The sequence below is a fragment of the Oryzias latipes genome, chromosome 11 (genome assembly GCF_053564925.1).
Source record: "Oryzias latipes strain Hd-rR chromosome 11, Olatipes_Hd-rR_3.1".
NCBI lineage: Eukaryota > Metazoa > Chordata > Actinopteri > Beloniformes > Adrianichthyidae > Oryzias > Oryzias latipes.
Window position 1 is genome coordinate 6,415,595 of NC_136247.1, and position 16,198 is coordinate 6,431,792.

At 36.8% G+C, this 16,198-nt stretch overlaps 2 protein-coding genes across 3 annotated transcripts; both read left to right on the forward strand.

Annotated features, from left to right (window-relative positions):
• The first annotated feature begins 630 nt into the window (after positions 1 to 630).
• atp6v1c1b (ATPase H+ transporting V1 subunit C1b) lies at positions 631 to 8,851 on the forward strand. Of its 2 annotated transcripts, none has more exons than XM_004074211.5 (13): positions 631 to 765; positions 1,532 to 1,716; positions 1,812 to 1,879; positions 1,997 to 2,082; positions 2,220 to 2,314; positions 2,528 to 2,619; positions 3,024 to 3,122; positions 3,295 to 3,363; positions 3,862 to 3,954; positions 5,932 to 6,025; positions 6,280 to 6,377; positions 6,466 to 6,589; positions 8,060 to 8,851. In XM_004074211.5, the coding sequence occupies exons 2-13, from the start codon at positions 1,585 to 1,587 to the stop codon at positions 8,156 to 8,158; spliced, it is 1,149 nt and encodes a 382-aa protein (XP_004074259.1). In that variant the 5' UTR covers positions 631 to 765; positions 1,532 to 1,584; the 3' UTR covers positions 8,159 to 8,851. The 2 variants fall into 2 exon arrangements, with proteins under 2 accessions (XP_004074259.1, XP_011479554.1); XM_011481252.4 differs by having other exon boundaries at positions 671 to 831.
• A 2,718-nt stretch (positions 8,852 to 11,569) lies between these two features.
• si:ch211-215i13.3 (uncharacterized) lies at positions 11,570 to 15,159 on the forward strand. The gene is made up of 3 exons (XM_004074210.5): positions 11,570 to 11,932; positions 12,097 to 12,221; positions 13,855 to 15,159. The coding sequence occupies exons 1-3, from the start codon at positions 11,806 to 11,808 to the stop codon at positions 13,975 to 13,977; spliced, it is 375 nt and encodes a 124-aa protein (XP_004074258.1). The 5' UTR covers positions 11,570 to 11,805; the 3' UTR covers positions 13,978 to 15,159.
• Positions 15,160 to 16,198: the final 1,039 nt, after the last annotated feature.

Consider the following 16,198-nt stretch of genomic DNA (forward strand, 5'->3'; position numbering starts at 1 on the left):
TACTTTGCACATAAAACTAAAATAAAAGACTAAAATGCATTTTTATTTGAAAAGTTTATTTTATTTTTTTATTTAACAGGACAAGATATTTAACCTTCTAATGTTGATTCAGGTTTTTTTTTTTGGTACAGCTGCTATTCTTGTCCTTGGTAAATTTCTTAACCAAAGACAGACAGTGCGTATAAAATATTCGAGAAATACATGATACATTGAAAAGCACACGTTCATTGAAAAATCAAATAAAAATTAAACTCCAAACGAAAATTTTAGGGACGTTGCCATCTAGAGGCTTGTGTTGAAAGTATTTTTTAATGATTTTTCTTGTGTTGGAAGTAGCAAAGTGTTTTACCAGATTAGGCAGTCATTGTTAACACCGATTAATCTTTTAAAAACGTGTCGTTGGAGCAAGGCGCTGGAATTATTGAGGATAATACTACATAAGACTTTCCACGTGTCCTTTTTTTCTTAAAACAACTGTCTCAGTTCTTTGAATACACTTCTTTGAAGAGCTCCTTTTAGAAATTTGGATATATCTAAATATAAACTCATATGTTAATTTCAATTTAAATATGTCAACATAAAAAAGAAGGTATAAAGAAAAAGGAAATAAAATGTGCTGTCCAACCGTCTGATCACGTGACTGTAGAAATGCGCAGTAAGGTTCTGCGCAGACGCAGAACGACTTCACTGGTCAGCTGATTATGAGCGTGATGCTCAATTGAAGGAGCTCTGAACGTAAACCCCATTGCTAATGTTCCACCTTATGTAAGCGTCTTTTCTCTTCTTGTTTTACATATTTAAGATAACGCACTGAAAGCATTGGATACTTTGGTGAGTACTGATACGCCAAACTGCGTTGTCGTGACAGTAGACTGTGGTGGTGATCACACAGTTTGCCTCTGCGAGAAGAAGCTAACCGTAAGCCTATGCGTTCCTAAATAAATATGACTTTTTGAATGGTTCATTGACGATTCGTGCTTTGGGGTGATCGGTAAGGAGAAGCTCTCAGTCATGTGGTGTACACGGAGTGGAAAGTTTCGATGAGTTGCCTGTTATTGCGGAACTGATCACATGACAACCAACCACCAAGCAGTCATGGTTTGCAGCCTGTGGTGGTTGTTGTGACCATACCATAATATGGAAGCCATTGAGAACTGTCTGGGATTTTATGCATGTAGCAGGATGCGCTGGTAAAATCCAGCAGGTCAATTGGGGTCTTAATCTGGACCCTAATGGAGATTAGTGGGTGTGCTCAAGCAATAATCTAAAAAGTAAAGAAAGTCATGTACACTTCTAAAATAAAGCAGTTTATTTACTTAACTGTTCACTTACTATCCAAATTTGTTTTAGAACTATATTTAATCTGTAGACGTTAGTTTTTCACTAAACAGAAAGCAATAAAAAATTGAATAAATATAAAGTTCTGAAGCCTAAAGTATCCCCAGCACTTGTTTTATCAGATCACGGTATCGTTACTTTTCAACCTAAAAAAAACTAGCATTCCAATTTAGATTTGTCTTCTACGCTTTAGCTCCACAGACTTTCATCACCATTAGGGCGGATGAGATTTTTCTGCCAGCAGCAATGACAGAATTCTGGTTAATTTCTGCTCCGGGGGAGAAGACATGCCAGCAGACGTGGGACAAACTGATGGTGGCCACAACACGCACCAACAACCTGTCCACGAACCACAAGCTAAACATCCCGGACCTCAAGGTAAAGCCCATGGCATTCAGAGGCGTTGGGTCATCGCTGTAAGATATTACTTCATTATATCTCTTTGTTGACGTTGTCTGTTGTAACTTTAACAGGTTGGAACCTTGGATGTTCTGGTGGGTCTGTCAGATGAACTTGCAAAACTAGACTCTTTTGTGGAAAGGTACTTGCTTTTGCTGCATAATTATTTATATTTGACAAAACAAAACATTTTCTTTGTTTTAGAACATTCTAATAATTACTAAACATTCTGTACATCTTATTCTCTAATGTTTTGTAGTGTTGTGAAGAAGGTAGCTCAGTACATGGCCGATGTTCTCGAGGACAGTCGTGACAAAGTGCAGGAGAACCTACTGGCTAACGGAGGTAGTCGGTTTTATATTACTCAAAGAAAAAAAAAGGAACTGACATTAGGTTAAAGCTTTTACCTTGTCTGTAGCATCACTCAAACTTAAAAAAAATAAACTAAAACTGATGACTTTCATTGTTTTTATGTGGTACAGTTGACTTGGTCACATACATCACCAGGTTTCAATGGGACATGGCGAAGTACCCAATCAAACAATCACTGAAAAACATCTCTGAGATCATCTCCAAGGTAACTTGACATAATAAAACTCAACTTTATGTTTTCATTTTGAACATATTTAAAAACAAAAATCAAAATGAATGTATATTTCTGTCATAAAGCAGCAGCAATATTTTATTCTTGCAAAAATATAATCTCTGAGACCAATAAAACAACATATTTTATTACAAATATCTATAGTTTTTTTTTGCACATATATATTTAAATTCACTTTTTTTTCAGCAAGTGACCCAGATAGACAATGATCTGAAGGCCAGGGCTTCTGCTTACAACAACCTTAAAGGAAACCTGCAGAATCTGGAGAGGAAGAATGCGTGAGCCATGCATTTATTTACATGGATTAACATGTTCTAAGCCGCAAACCAATGAAAACTGCCTTTATTAAAATGCTGATTTTAGTAAAAACATCTGTTTATCAACTGGGGTCTGACCTTCAATTTAACCTCCCCATAAAACCTATTTAGAGTATTTTTCATATGAAATTATGTTCTGTAGAAGCTGTTTGTGCTCTTTCAAAGCATTTAATAGGATGAACTTTAACCTAGTCACCTATCTGTAACATCCTTGAGAAAATGTACAACAAGAAAGGGCCTCAATTTAAACTTTTTTTGATAAATGTTTATGTCTTTTCTTTATACATTGAACTCTGCATCATGCAATTGGGCTTCTTAAGCCTGTTTTTGTATTTTTTTACTTTTGTAACATATTTTTGTTTTAGTGGGAGCTTGTTGACCAGGAGCCTCGCTGACATAGTAAAAAAAGAAGATTTTGTTCTAGAATCGGAGTACCTGATCACCATGCTGGTCGTGGTGCCAAAGTAAGAGACTTGCTACATTTTCCGTGCATTCAAATTTGCCTTTAATGTACAAACCCTTTTTTACCTTGAAATGCAATGCGAGTTGCAATGCAATGAAAAGTTACTTAATATATGTCTTTTAATTGAGATTGTCTGATTTTTGTTGTGAATTAATTTTTTCTCTTCTTCCCAGAACAAGCTACAATGACTGGAACAAGACGTACGAAACTCTCTCAGAAATGGTTGTGCCTCGTTCCACTAAGTAAGTCTATGGTGGATATCCAGATCATGAATAATTATTTTTTTCTGTGATTTCTTTTATTATTTTTCAAATGTATTTATTAAGTTGAAAGAAACTCAGATTGCTGGTTTATCTATGTCTAATTTTTGCTTTTTGTGCTCATTTTCATGCTCATTTCTTACATTCTTATTTTTAGGAGACTAGAATGGGTTCACCACATTTTTGTCCACTCCTTGTACTGCTATGATGCACTTATTTACTTAAGTGTAATGCAGACTAAAATGTGTGAAATAAACAGTAAATTGTAAATGACATTAATTGCTGCTAGTTTCTCTATTGTAAGTTATTATTGATACACAGCTGTTTTCACGTGAAACCAGGACATCTAATAAGATTTGAGGTGAAGTTCTTGTGATTTGTAGCTAGGGCTCTTTTTATTAACTTGTTTTTAACTAATGGAAGTAGTTAAATGAATAATATGAGAATTCACTTTTCATTTTCTTTTTTGTCCTCCTCCAGGATGATTATTGAAGACAACGACAGCGGTCTTTTCAGTGTCACTCTCTTCAGGAAGGCAGTCGATGATTTCAAACACAAGGCCAGAGAAAACAAGTAAAATATTCCCCCTATAGTATAAAAACAATAGTAGTTTATGGTCAAATCTAGGAACCATTTTCTGAGTTTCCTGTTTTGGTCTGTGCATGAGAAACAAAACTGCTTTTGTCTTTAACACTTATTAAAGACCCACTGCAATTTTTTAACATGTACTCGTAGCACTTCTCTGATGATGCAGGAGAGATATATATATATATATATATATATATATATATATATATATATATATATATATATATATATATATATATATATATATATATATATATATATATATATATATATATATATATATATATATATATATATATATATATATCCAAATGACCCTCGTTGACATAGGAGACAAACATCTAACATAATAGGCCTCCATCCGATTGGTCAACAAGGTGAATGCGTCCATCCGATTGGTCAAATGCATAAAGGGATTTATTTTATTCGTTAAGTGCTTCAAGCTGCCTTAAGGTTGTATTAACACATTTAAGGTTTACGATTTATTGCGATTTTCACTGTCTTTTGGGATATGCATATTGCAGAGCTGGATATTGCGATAACGATAAATTTGCGGTATATTGTGCAGGCCTTATATATCTATATATATATATCCTGCATCATCAGAGAAGTAGTATTCTAATTATTATTATTATTCTAATTCTAATTATGCTGAATCAGAAGCCAAAAAAAAAAATGCAATTTGAAAAACTACAATCGGCAGACCACAAGCTCTCTGCTCCGCTCCATTCTGATTCATCCACTTCCAGACAAATAGATTCACGCAGATCTTCATTTTCCTCGTCAAAGTTGTTGTCTTGTTCAAAACTCTATGGCTGGATAGCACAAATTTTGTTGCACCGCCAATGTTAGCTTGGGATTGTGAGGGGCTGTAAACTAGTGGGAGAAAGTCTTAAAAAAAAAAGGGAAATTAGTGAAGGTTTACTCCTTGGCCAATGGTCCTGCTCACAAGTCAGAGGTGAATTTCTACTGAACTACTTCCGCTTTGTAAAAACTATCTATGTCCTTAAAAACGACACAGGTTTTTGTTTTTTTTTATGGCTAAAAGCAGCATCTTCTTCTTACTGCCTTTTAAGCCTTGAGACGCTTAGGGCAACGAAATGTTTCCACTTCCCGCCTCTATGAGACCACCTGTAATGGGGGCCCATGGACTGACACCTTGTCGTGGTTGGGGGGCTTGCGTGTCTCGATGACCTGGATAGCGATGCTGGCTAGAGCTTTGTGCTCCTGGTAGGGTCTCCCATGCCAGACAAATTGAAGGGCCCCAAACTGGCCCCCCAAGTTGGGGGTTTGGCACAGGGCTAACCACCCAGTCCTACAAAACTAAGATGGTTACAGAAACAGCAACAAGATAAAAGCGGCATAATCATAGTTAAAACCCCACTGGTAACGCTTTTAGAATTGGAGTGGGAGTTTAAAAAAACCCACATCACATATATAAGGACCAATGACCCATTTCCAAGTGGTCATAAATGCTAAAAGGGTTTCTGAAGTCTGCTCTATGTGTTCTCATCTCAATATGTAGCAGAAGATCATCACACTCTCTGACAATCTGGCTAAGCCTGTGGTTAAATGTAGGAAGTTTAAACTTGTTGCTCCTGTTTTTATTAAGGTTCATGGATGTAAACTCTATTGTTCCTGTTGAAAACAGGAAGCCTTTTGTGCCTGTGATGCCTCCTTGTCCCCCTTTTGACACTTTATTTTGAGTATTAGATAATTTCATGCATGTTTGTTAAAAACAGTATCTGTCACGAATCCATCGCCGCTGTTGTGAAGAGACAGCTGAAGTGGGCAGCTGTTTTATCACGCATCTAATTTTGGGGACTCTTCACAGTCCTCTCTAGTTTGCACAAGAGCGTGTGTGTGTTTAAATGTTTTCGGGAAGCGTGTGAAGTGGGCTCCGAGTACACTCTAAATACATGTGTTGATTGCTGCTGACTAAATAGTTGCATTCTGCCTCAGGTTTACAGTGCGCGAGTTTCAATACAACGAAGAGGAAATGAAGGCGGACAAAGAGGAGATGACACGTTTGTCCACAGACAAGAAGAAGCAGTTTGTAAGCAGTTGCATTTTTAAAGAAGGTCGCTGCAGTCTGTTCAAGAGTGACTCTCCACTGGTTTTGAACTTAAAGCGTTGGGGTTTTTTGACTGTTCCTGCTTGTGCCGCAGCAGATCATTCTGTGATGTAATCCTTTCAGTAAAATGTTTAAAGTTAAATAAAAGATACATCTTTGTTTTTTTACAATTTAAGAAAAATGAATACTGTCCTCAAAAAAACAACAACAAAATACTTGTTTTTTGCCCAACCCAGGGACCCTTGGTGCGATGGCTGAAGGTGAACTTCAGCGAAGCCTTCATTGCTTGGATTCACATTAAAACCCTGCGTGTTTTTATTGAGTCAGTATTAAGGTAAGGCTTGATTAAAATGTGACAGAAAATGCATGAATCTCTGAAGCCGTGACCGGTCTGGCTGAGGAAAGATCTTCTGCGTCGTTAGGTATGGACTTCCCGTCAACTTCCAGGCCATGCTGCTTCAGCCAAACAAGAAGAACATGAAGAGGCTCAGAGAGGTGCTGTATGACCTGTACAAACACTTGGACAGCAGCGCTGCAATCATTGATGTAAGTAGAAATCATTCATTGATCCCTTTTATATTTGTGCTGCTCAGTAACTCTCTAGGCCTTAGTTAACACAAACATGTAAAACATCTTTTGGTATAAAAACACAATATAGATTGTGATTGTTTATAACTATATTAGTCTATTTCAGTCAATATTTAAAGATCTTAGTTGTCTTGAGTCATGACTGAGTTAAAATTTTCTTGATTTGGAGTTGTTATAGCATTTTTCTAGCACTTGGAGACACCTTACTTGTCCATCAACCTTTAATTAATAAACTGTGTCAACTAAACTTTATTGCTAGGATAAAATGTTCCCTTTTTTCCTTTTTCTGTAAGTAAATGCTATAAAACGGGTTCAACACAGGTCACATAAACAAAAACTGCCAGTTAGCCACGTTAGAGCTTTATCTAAATGCCATCCTGTTAGACTGTAAAACTACCATCTTCAAATTATATTCTTTTTGCAATTCCAAAATCTATCATTCTGGAGGAATTCCTTCCCTGTTGAGATGATCAATTAGTTACAAAAATCCCTATGACAAAGTACCTTGCTTAATGCACTGCACCTTCAGCTACAGCAAAGAATCATAAGTTGTGCAAACTAGAAGCGGAGCATTAATAAAAAAAAACAAAAAACAGTACAAATACAATCTCTGAAGCTACGGACACAGCACGCATGTGGTCTATGCTTAAGAACTCACTAAATGAGCAAGTATAGCCCATGGTGTTCATGCTGGACAAGCTTCTTCTCTATTTACCAGCGCATCTAGAGGAGACTTGGTAGGAAATGTTGAAACGGTGCAAATTTTGCAAATGTTTCTGTAGGCCTTTTCTTTTACAGTTCTAATCAAATATATGAAAGGCTTTGTGTCGTATAATTCCAACCGGGCACAAATGCAATCATTAATTTCTCCTCTGTGATCAATTTTTAAACAGTTGCCACTTTTATGAACTAAAGGGGACGCCATCGATGCATAACTACCAAATCTGCGTCCCCGACTGGTCAAAGTTCAACCTGGTTTGACTTTCAATGTGTGTTCAGTGGCGGCGTGTTTTGTAGGTAGAGCCCGAAAACTACTAGAAACTTGCGTTGCGATGCGTGAATGCATGACTTTAAATGCGGAGGCTGAAGCGTGCATTTAGACAGGTTTACATGGATTTTTAAGTGGAAGAGGTTGCTCAAACCTGTGTTGCTGAGGGCGGTGTGTTATACAGTGTTTTTAAATATTTAAAAACACTGTTGTTTTTTTGTTTTTTTTTAAAGGAAATGAACTGAAGCAGGGGGATTAAGGGATTAGTGCAATAGTGTTTGAGAAGAAAATAAAATAGACAAAGTAATCGTTTTGCTGCCTTTATTCTTATTTCAAACATCAATTTGTTTCATTGGTTATGTAAGTTAACTCGCGTGTTTCTGTGTTGAGGCATACGGAAAACAGTAATTGTGATTTTTACATCTGTTGTCTGCCTCCAGGCGGCCATGGACATCCCAGGTTTGAACCTGAGCCAGCAGGAGTATTACCCCTACGTTTACTACAAAATTGACTGCAACTTGCTGGACTTTAAAGTCTAAATACACTGCCATGATCATTGCGTTCTATGGTGTTCTTGTATGACGTGTTTACATGCACAAGCTTTAATTTATTCCTTTTTTTGCCTTGTTTGTTGTCTCTTATCGCTTTGGAGCTTTTCGTGTCCTTTTCTTCCTGTTTGATGCATCTTCTAATACATTTCAGAGGTCACTCTCCTCATTTTGTTCTGCTAAAACTACCGGTAAACTATAAGTGAGCAGCTTTTTTCATTTTTTTCCCCTTTCAAAATGGTTCATATTTTCCACTCGTCCACAAAAAAAAAAATTCAGACTGCAGTTTTCGCTGCTTCAATGTTGGACTGGGAGAAAACAAACTGGGTCCTTGTGGGAAAATAAAATAAATGTATGCTTTACCTATTCTAACAAGTGGACGTACTTAAGGTGACGTGTCTCAAATTCCAAGTAAAGAATGTTTGTTTACAAGTAAACATCAATGTTGACCACTGCTCCACCTCTCAAGCTGTTGACTTGTGAAACATTGAAAGTGGTTATTTTACAGAGAAGCAACATGTGATGACTGGATGTTTGATGATTATGTGTAAATTATACATATATATTTCATTAGGTTGAGAAACAATATAGACATTAAGTGCAAATACTGTACTGTTCTTATAGTTGAAAATTTAAATGCTTATTTAAAATAGATGTTAAAATAAATGCTCCATGTACAACATACTATTGTTTGTTTTTCCTCTTTTTTTTTTGTTTAATCTTGTGTTGAGTTATCCTCTTCTCTAGTATAACAGGCAATTTGGATTAATAATTAAAAATACAAAGAAAAAGAAAAAGTGGGTGACAGGAATGAGAGGCTGCAATAATGTGGGAAAACAGGTTTTAAAGCAAAATCTTCTCCTTGTCTCCCAGATGATCATATATTCCCTCAGCTGTGCAAATATCAACACAAGTATCTGGACAGAAGCGGGGTTTGGCTTAGCAAAAATGGCTGCTAGAAGATCTTGATTAAGTTGTTTGAAATGTAAAGAGAAACAAACAATGACTCGCTCTACATGTGTGTGTTTTCCGAAAACAAAATGAAAAAGGGCAAAGATGCTAATATTAAATTAAATGTTATGGCTGAGGACTGACTAGAGTTTGATTCAGTTTTTGATTTAAGCTACAGATTTGCATATTTGTGGGTTCTTTTGGGTCAAATTTCCATTTAAAAAAATGTGTATTTGGTAATAGAAAATGTTTTAATGTAAACGAAGGATAAATTTTCCTTAATGAAAAAAAACATCACTTCTCATTAAAAGCGTTCGATTTTTGGGGAACGTTTTAGTAGCCTACTAGTAGTACTGTCAAGTACTTTGTTTTTCCTTATTTTGGAATGCATTGTTCTAGTGATGACCAATGTTTTTTTTTTAAATCTAGCCTTATTAAATTCTCTCTAAAAGTATTTCATCAATTATCATCAACGACTTTATAGGTAGAGCACCTTTCATCCACATGCTGTGCTATAGAAGGTGCTTTACATAAAATACATATGATAGGTTAAATCAATAAAAAGTCATAAAGCAATAAATTAAAATCCACAATCAAAAGACTTACATAAAATGGAGCAAAATGTCATGTTGTAGCTAATACTTTGAGGAGGCACCGTGTAGAACAAAAGAGAGTCAAATGTACATACTTTAAACCATAAAATCCATAAAACACTAAAAAGTAAACATACATTCATCACATGAGTTATGTAAATGCTAAGCTCAAAAGATGCATCTTTATTTAAATCTAAAACTCCACATTTGCAGAAACTCCCAGATCTTCAGGTAAGTGATTCCACAGATGAGGCCCATGATACGGAAAAGAGGCTTTGCCGTGAGTCCAGGTTCACAATTGTAAGGATTGAGGAGATCTGATAAATAGAAAGGTCCCAATCCCCTTAGACATTTAAAAAAGAAGAATATTAAAATCTGTCCTGACGCTGACAGACAATTTGTGCAGAGATTTTAAGACAGGAGTGATGTGAACTCTTTTCCTAGTTAAAACATACAGCTGAATTCTGGAAAAGCTGTTTTTTTTTAGGGCAGGGGGGACCAAACTTTTTGTTAAGAGGGCCAGATTTGGGGAAATCTTTTTCTGGCCAGCCATTTTCCTGCATATTTTGAACTGTTTTAATAACATTAAATGCAAATGGATTATTTAATCAACATTTTATTGCAATGGCTAACTTTTCCTCTCAAACAACACAGATACATTAAAATAGTTTTTTAACCAAAATTATTGTGATTTTGTCCGTTTTTTGTACAGTCCACAGTTAGCTTGTCTCGTCTAGTAGTCACTCTAGATATTACACTCCTTAAAAACGGAAATAGTTTCTTGGTGATTTGGCAGACAGTTTTATGTTTGACTCAACTAAATATGTCAATTTTCGACCAAAATCAAAAAATCTTACAGTTTTTGCAAGTGCTGCGGGTTGCACATTATTGATTTGATCACAAGGAGCCTAGAAAGACACACGTCTAAGGTCTGGGGGGAAGCAACCACCAAGAGGCCATGACATGACAAATGGACAGCAAAGAGAACGAGGAACAGTTAATTGAAAAATAAATTCTGTATCCTATAAATCAAACTAAAATAATTACTTTGGTGGTTTAAACACAAACAAACACAAATAGAGGGTCTGGAACCTTGGCCAAACATGAAATAAGTCAGGGAAGCAGCTGACCCAGCCACATCAACCACCGGAGTCAGCAGCTCCCTGCTAAGGCTACCAAACCAAATCTAACCATCAAAAGAAACAAATAAAGCCTGCAAAGCAAGAATAACAAGGCCTAAGAAGAAAAGAACTAAAAGAACAAACCCCAGCAGTATAGGACAGCACCAACACTTCTCTCTGATGTCTGCTTGAGGCCTCAAATTCATGCGCTCGTGGGGGACTTTTGGAGTAAATTTTATGTTTGATATAGCCTCCTTTGACATAAATTCCCAGCAGGTGCTGATCAGGATTGTTGTCCCAAACCTGCCGGTTGAGCAGAATGACAGAAAGGGCAGGGAAAGGGTGCAGCACAGCAGCGAGACTTAACAAGGCCGGTGAAAAATGTGTATCATATTTGACCCACGGGCTGGACTTTGAACATGCCTGGTTTAGAGAGACCAGATGGAAGAATATTACAATAGTCGAGTCTACAAGTGATCAAAGCACGAGTTAAAGTCTTCATTTGTTTATTCTGAGATGGAATCTTGGCTAAACTATTAACCAGGTTTCAGAAATGGGTAAACTAGTGGTTGTGTAATTTCGTGGGATTCTTATTTTTCTGGATAAAACAAAGCTGTGTTTTACTGTGATGGGCAAGCTGGTCATTTGTGTGACGGCGGTGATGATGCAGCAGGAGCTGGAGTCAGCTCCCCTCTGAGCCAATCAGCGTTCAGAGTGAGTGCAGCGTGAAGCCCCCTCCCCCTCCCTCCGGATGACGCACACATCTCCCGTGTGTTGATGCTGGTCAGCTGCTGAAAGCCTCGGTGGAGAGCGGCGTCAAACACCTGATGATGGAGACACGAGCACGGATGGAGACTGTGTGACAACGATCCGCTTGAAGATGTCGCAGTGAGACGAGGGCGAGCCGTTCCCCGGCTGCGGACGCGTCAGCTGCTCCCGTCGTGGATGAGGTTTTTTGGGGGGGGGTTTCTCGATGGGTTGTGGAGGAAGTCGGGCGGACGCGATAATCGAGCCGAGGTATCATGAAAGCTGGACCCGAGAAACAGAGTCGACGTGGCTCACCAATACAGACGTGGATACCCCAACATCCATCCCCAACAGTACGTTTTGTTGTTCCTTTTATCCTTTAAAAAATCCCACTTTGCAAAAAAATAAATAAAAAATGTAAATCTTGGCTTCATTTTAGACTCCCTAAACATGTACATTTTTTATCAGTGGCTTCCCATTCCATGATTCAAATCTTGTTCAAACATTTAACTTGTAGGTAAAGCTGCAGAATCCAATACAAGGGAGAAGAGGATGGTGACCACTGGTACCCAGTGTGGGAAACAGGCCCTCACCTCCAACGGCTCCAACCAGCAGAGGAGAACCAGGCGCTCTCTGAGTGATGTAGGCGTCGCTGGTGGCAGGGGCCACAAGTGCCTCATGATACCCCACATCCCAGTTTCCTATTGCATTTATTTCTCTCATTCAGCAGAAACACTCATTATCAAATAAGTGAAATCTGTTGCAAAAAACAAAAAACAAACAGCTTAAAGAATCACTTTGACGTTTTAAATCTGAAGATCTGAAGTAGGATAAAAAAACAATTTCCTATTTTGAAAATTATTGAAACTTTATTCGTTTTTGCCATGCAAACCTTTTAAAACACAGTTCATGTGATTTGTATGAATGCCAAAACAGGGAAAATGTCGTCTTCATTTTTTTATCAAAACTGTAAATAATTATTTTACTTTTGCTTAAATCTAGTCAAACTAGAACAATTTTAGCCTTAAAGCTTGCATGCAGTTACCTTGCTCATCAGAATAATGTCTGGCCGTATAAACACTTGTGGGGTGGTTTTGGTGTTTTCTTGCCACAAATATATTTTCATGCACTCATATGGGGATATAAATTATGACAGAGCTAACTTTATCTAAAGAAGTAGAATCAGTTGATTAATTAAACCTGAAAGAAGGGATCTCCTCTGACAAGTAAGCATTCTTGCTGTTTGTCTGTCAGCATAGCCAGACAAGCTTCCAGTTAGTTCATTCATAATCAGTAAACTGCAGAATGTTGTTGATCATCAACCTTTTGTCTCCACTATCAAATTAGGAGATTGCAAAACTGCAGTCTTTATCAGTGTTAGTTTCTGGATGTACTGCCCCAAGGGGGGCTTCATCAACTTAAAGATTACATTGTTTCCATGTTCTCTCTTGTAAACAGCCTCAGAGCTGTATATTAAAGTTCAGGTACGGGCTGCACGGTGGTGTAGTGGCAACCATCATAGTAAGATGGTTCTGGTTCAAATTCACCTTTCTGGGACCTTTCTGTGTGGACTTTGTTCTCCAAGTGCATGTGCTGGTTTTCTCCTGGCACTTTGGCTTCCTCCCACAGTCCGAAAACAAACTTCATAGGTTAATAGGTGATTATAAATGTGTCTCTAGATGAGTGTGTGCGTGTTTCTGCAACAGACTGGCAACCTGTTCAGGTGTACCCTGCCTTTTACCCAACAATAGCTGGGATAGGCTCCAGCAACCACATGACCCTAAAAGGAATTAAGTGATGGATGTGGTATCCAGGATGTGGTAAGGTATAGAATCACAGGGATTTTTTTTCCACCACTCATATTTGAAGGTCCTCTGCATTACACCTGTTTAAAATTATCAGGTGAATTTACAATAACTCTCTTCACATTGTTTCATTGGCATTTATGTCAGTTTTATTTCAATTTTGATAAATGCCTAAACACAGGATATTTTATTTATCTAATGAACATATTCCACAAGATTTTATACAAGGATTACTCTTATATTTATGTTTTTTTAAATCCCAATTATGCTTTAGGATACAAAAATGCCAAAAAACAGATTTTCTTTTGTTGTTTTAATTTTTGATTAGAACATTTTATTCAACCAAAACAATGAATCTCTTAGTGATGCCACCAGTTCCTTTCCAACTCATGATTGTTTCATTAATGACAAACTTTTATTGAATCAAAGCAAAGTTGACCCAAGGTTTTTCAAAATCTCTGTTTTTGCAGAGTACGCGGGACACCAAAAGGAGGGCATCAAAGGAGGCCAGCGCCCTATCAAAAGACAGCCAGCTCGTCTGTGTCAGCAGCAGTGGAGACGCTGAACCTGCAAAAATCTGTAACGAAAGATGAGAAAAGAGCCGAAACTCTCTTGGGAGGAAGATGCTGTTTGTCGGAACCCAGGAGTTGCAGGGAATGTTTACCGGATACACAGGAAAGGTGATTTAAGATCCCCAGCTCCTGCTCATGTTTCCACCCCAAAGATTTCTGGATGCTGCATTGTTGTTGCATGTGTGAGGAGGAGACTGGGTTACAGTGTTCACACTCACCACCAGGTTTTTTCTTCCATGCTCATGATACCAGTCAGGGAATGTGCCACTGTGTTCAAACAATGCCAATATTTCTATTTAAAGCAGTTTGGTCCATATGCACATGATAATCACAATCTGTATAATGGTTATGTCATGTGTGAGGATTTGCTTTGGGGTTTTTATTTTGTGCTCCTTCAGCTGTTAATATGGGAACTGCTGTTTAACCCAGATCAGTGCTGTGAGTGACTTTTAATTTGAAGAACCTGAAGTGCTGTTTAGAAGCTAAGTTTGAATATTTGAAGCTTAAAGGCTTAAAGACTGTCTTCTCCAGCCTTTGCAAGATTAAAAAACAAACAAGCAAACAAAAAAAGAAATACACCTGCACGTGCCTACATATCCTTTCAAATTTGATATCCTTTCGTGTTCACTAAGAGAGATTTAATTAATGATTTTTTTCTCCTTATAAGATCTCATAATTCTTCTGTAGTGTCTGTTTTTGTGTAATGATATTCTTCATTAGTGGAAACTATGTAATGCACTTTTTGGGGTTTCTCTGCATGTAAAAAAATATTCTTTTCATTTGCTCTTCGTTGATAACAGGCCTTAAACTCAAAGTCAAATATTTTCAGATCAAATTAAATGGTATGACAGCAGATGGCGATGTTGGCCAGATGCTGCTTTTGAAAGCAATGAGAAAATGATTTGTGTTACCTGATACTGGTTCTACATGAGGTGTGTCATGTCACAAACTGTTGAGGATTACTGGTATCAAGGTGTTGAAAGGGAGCTGCAGGACATTTTGGATGCACGACACATTTTTAGAAACAGTTCTTTTGTTTACTTCTGTGTATTATTTTTTTTAAAACTTAAACAGAAAGTACAATTATTTACAAGCAAGACTAAATCATTTCAAATGCCTAAACTCGTGGAATGTTTATGAGAATTTTTCTTTCAATGACAATATATGTCAAAACAATAAATTAACAAAAGTGTTAGAATGTAATCACATAAACTTTATTGATTCCACAAACATAGCTTTATAAAAACAGCAGATAGCACAAACACTGAACACTGAAAATACACTTAAAAAATTAATAATTATTGTCCAGTGTGCACGAGGCATTGTAGTCTAAATAGCTGACAGGGGGAAAGATCTGCAAAAGCACTCCTTTAGCAAGGTGTTAAAGTCTGTGACTGAAGGAGCTAATTAGTGCACTCAGGGTCTCATGCAGAGATGATGATGATGAGACTTGTTCATGATGAATCACAGTTTTTATTTTATTATTTTAATAGCAATTCCAAAATCAAGTGCCCTGGAAATCTCCCAGAATTCTCTGTGAAAAACCAGTGTGCATCGATGCTCACTAGACTGGCGAATATAGACCACATACATTGCATTTGAACAATCTTTGCAAAACAAAATGTGTATAAATGTATTTTAAAAAAGCATTAATGTTTTCATCTTCAAAACACAGTGGATTCATAAACATTCGCTGCAAAACACTCATATTAATTAGATTTTCACTTTGTGAAATTAATTATGTCACATTTGCCATTAAAAAAAAGTAGGGAGCATTGTGTCTGGGAATTTGGATGTAGTCTATGGGATTTTGGCGTCTGTTTTTTTTTGTCTGTTAATTTTATTTAAATTATTCGGAGATGTTTTTTTTAATTGAACACTTGCAGAATATAATACAAAAACCCCCACAACATTTATAACAATACAATATAAGAATACTTCACAGTTCTAAATACAGAATAAAATTGTTTTAACCTAATGAAAATCTCAATATTAAAAATAAAATTAAAAGTACTATAAAATTTTAAAACAAACTGGTGTTCAATAATAACAAAATAAAACAATCACAGAAGGAAACAAGTAAGTTACTAAAAATAGAAGAAAAAAAAAGAAATAACAGAAGAAAAACAAGAAATACATACGAGAATAAACTCATATCACCAATCCAAAAGATTCACAGATGTTAATCGTTTTTTGAGCCTTTGTATTTTTTGAAACAGAAATTACTAGTTTTAAACTTTGG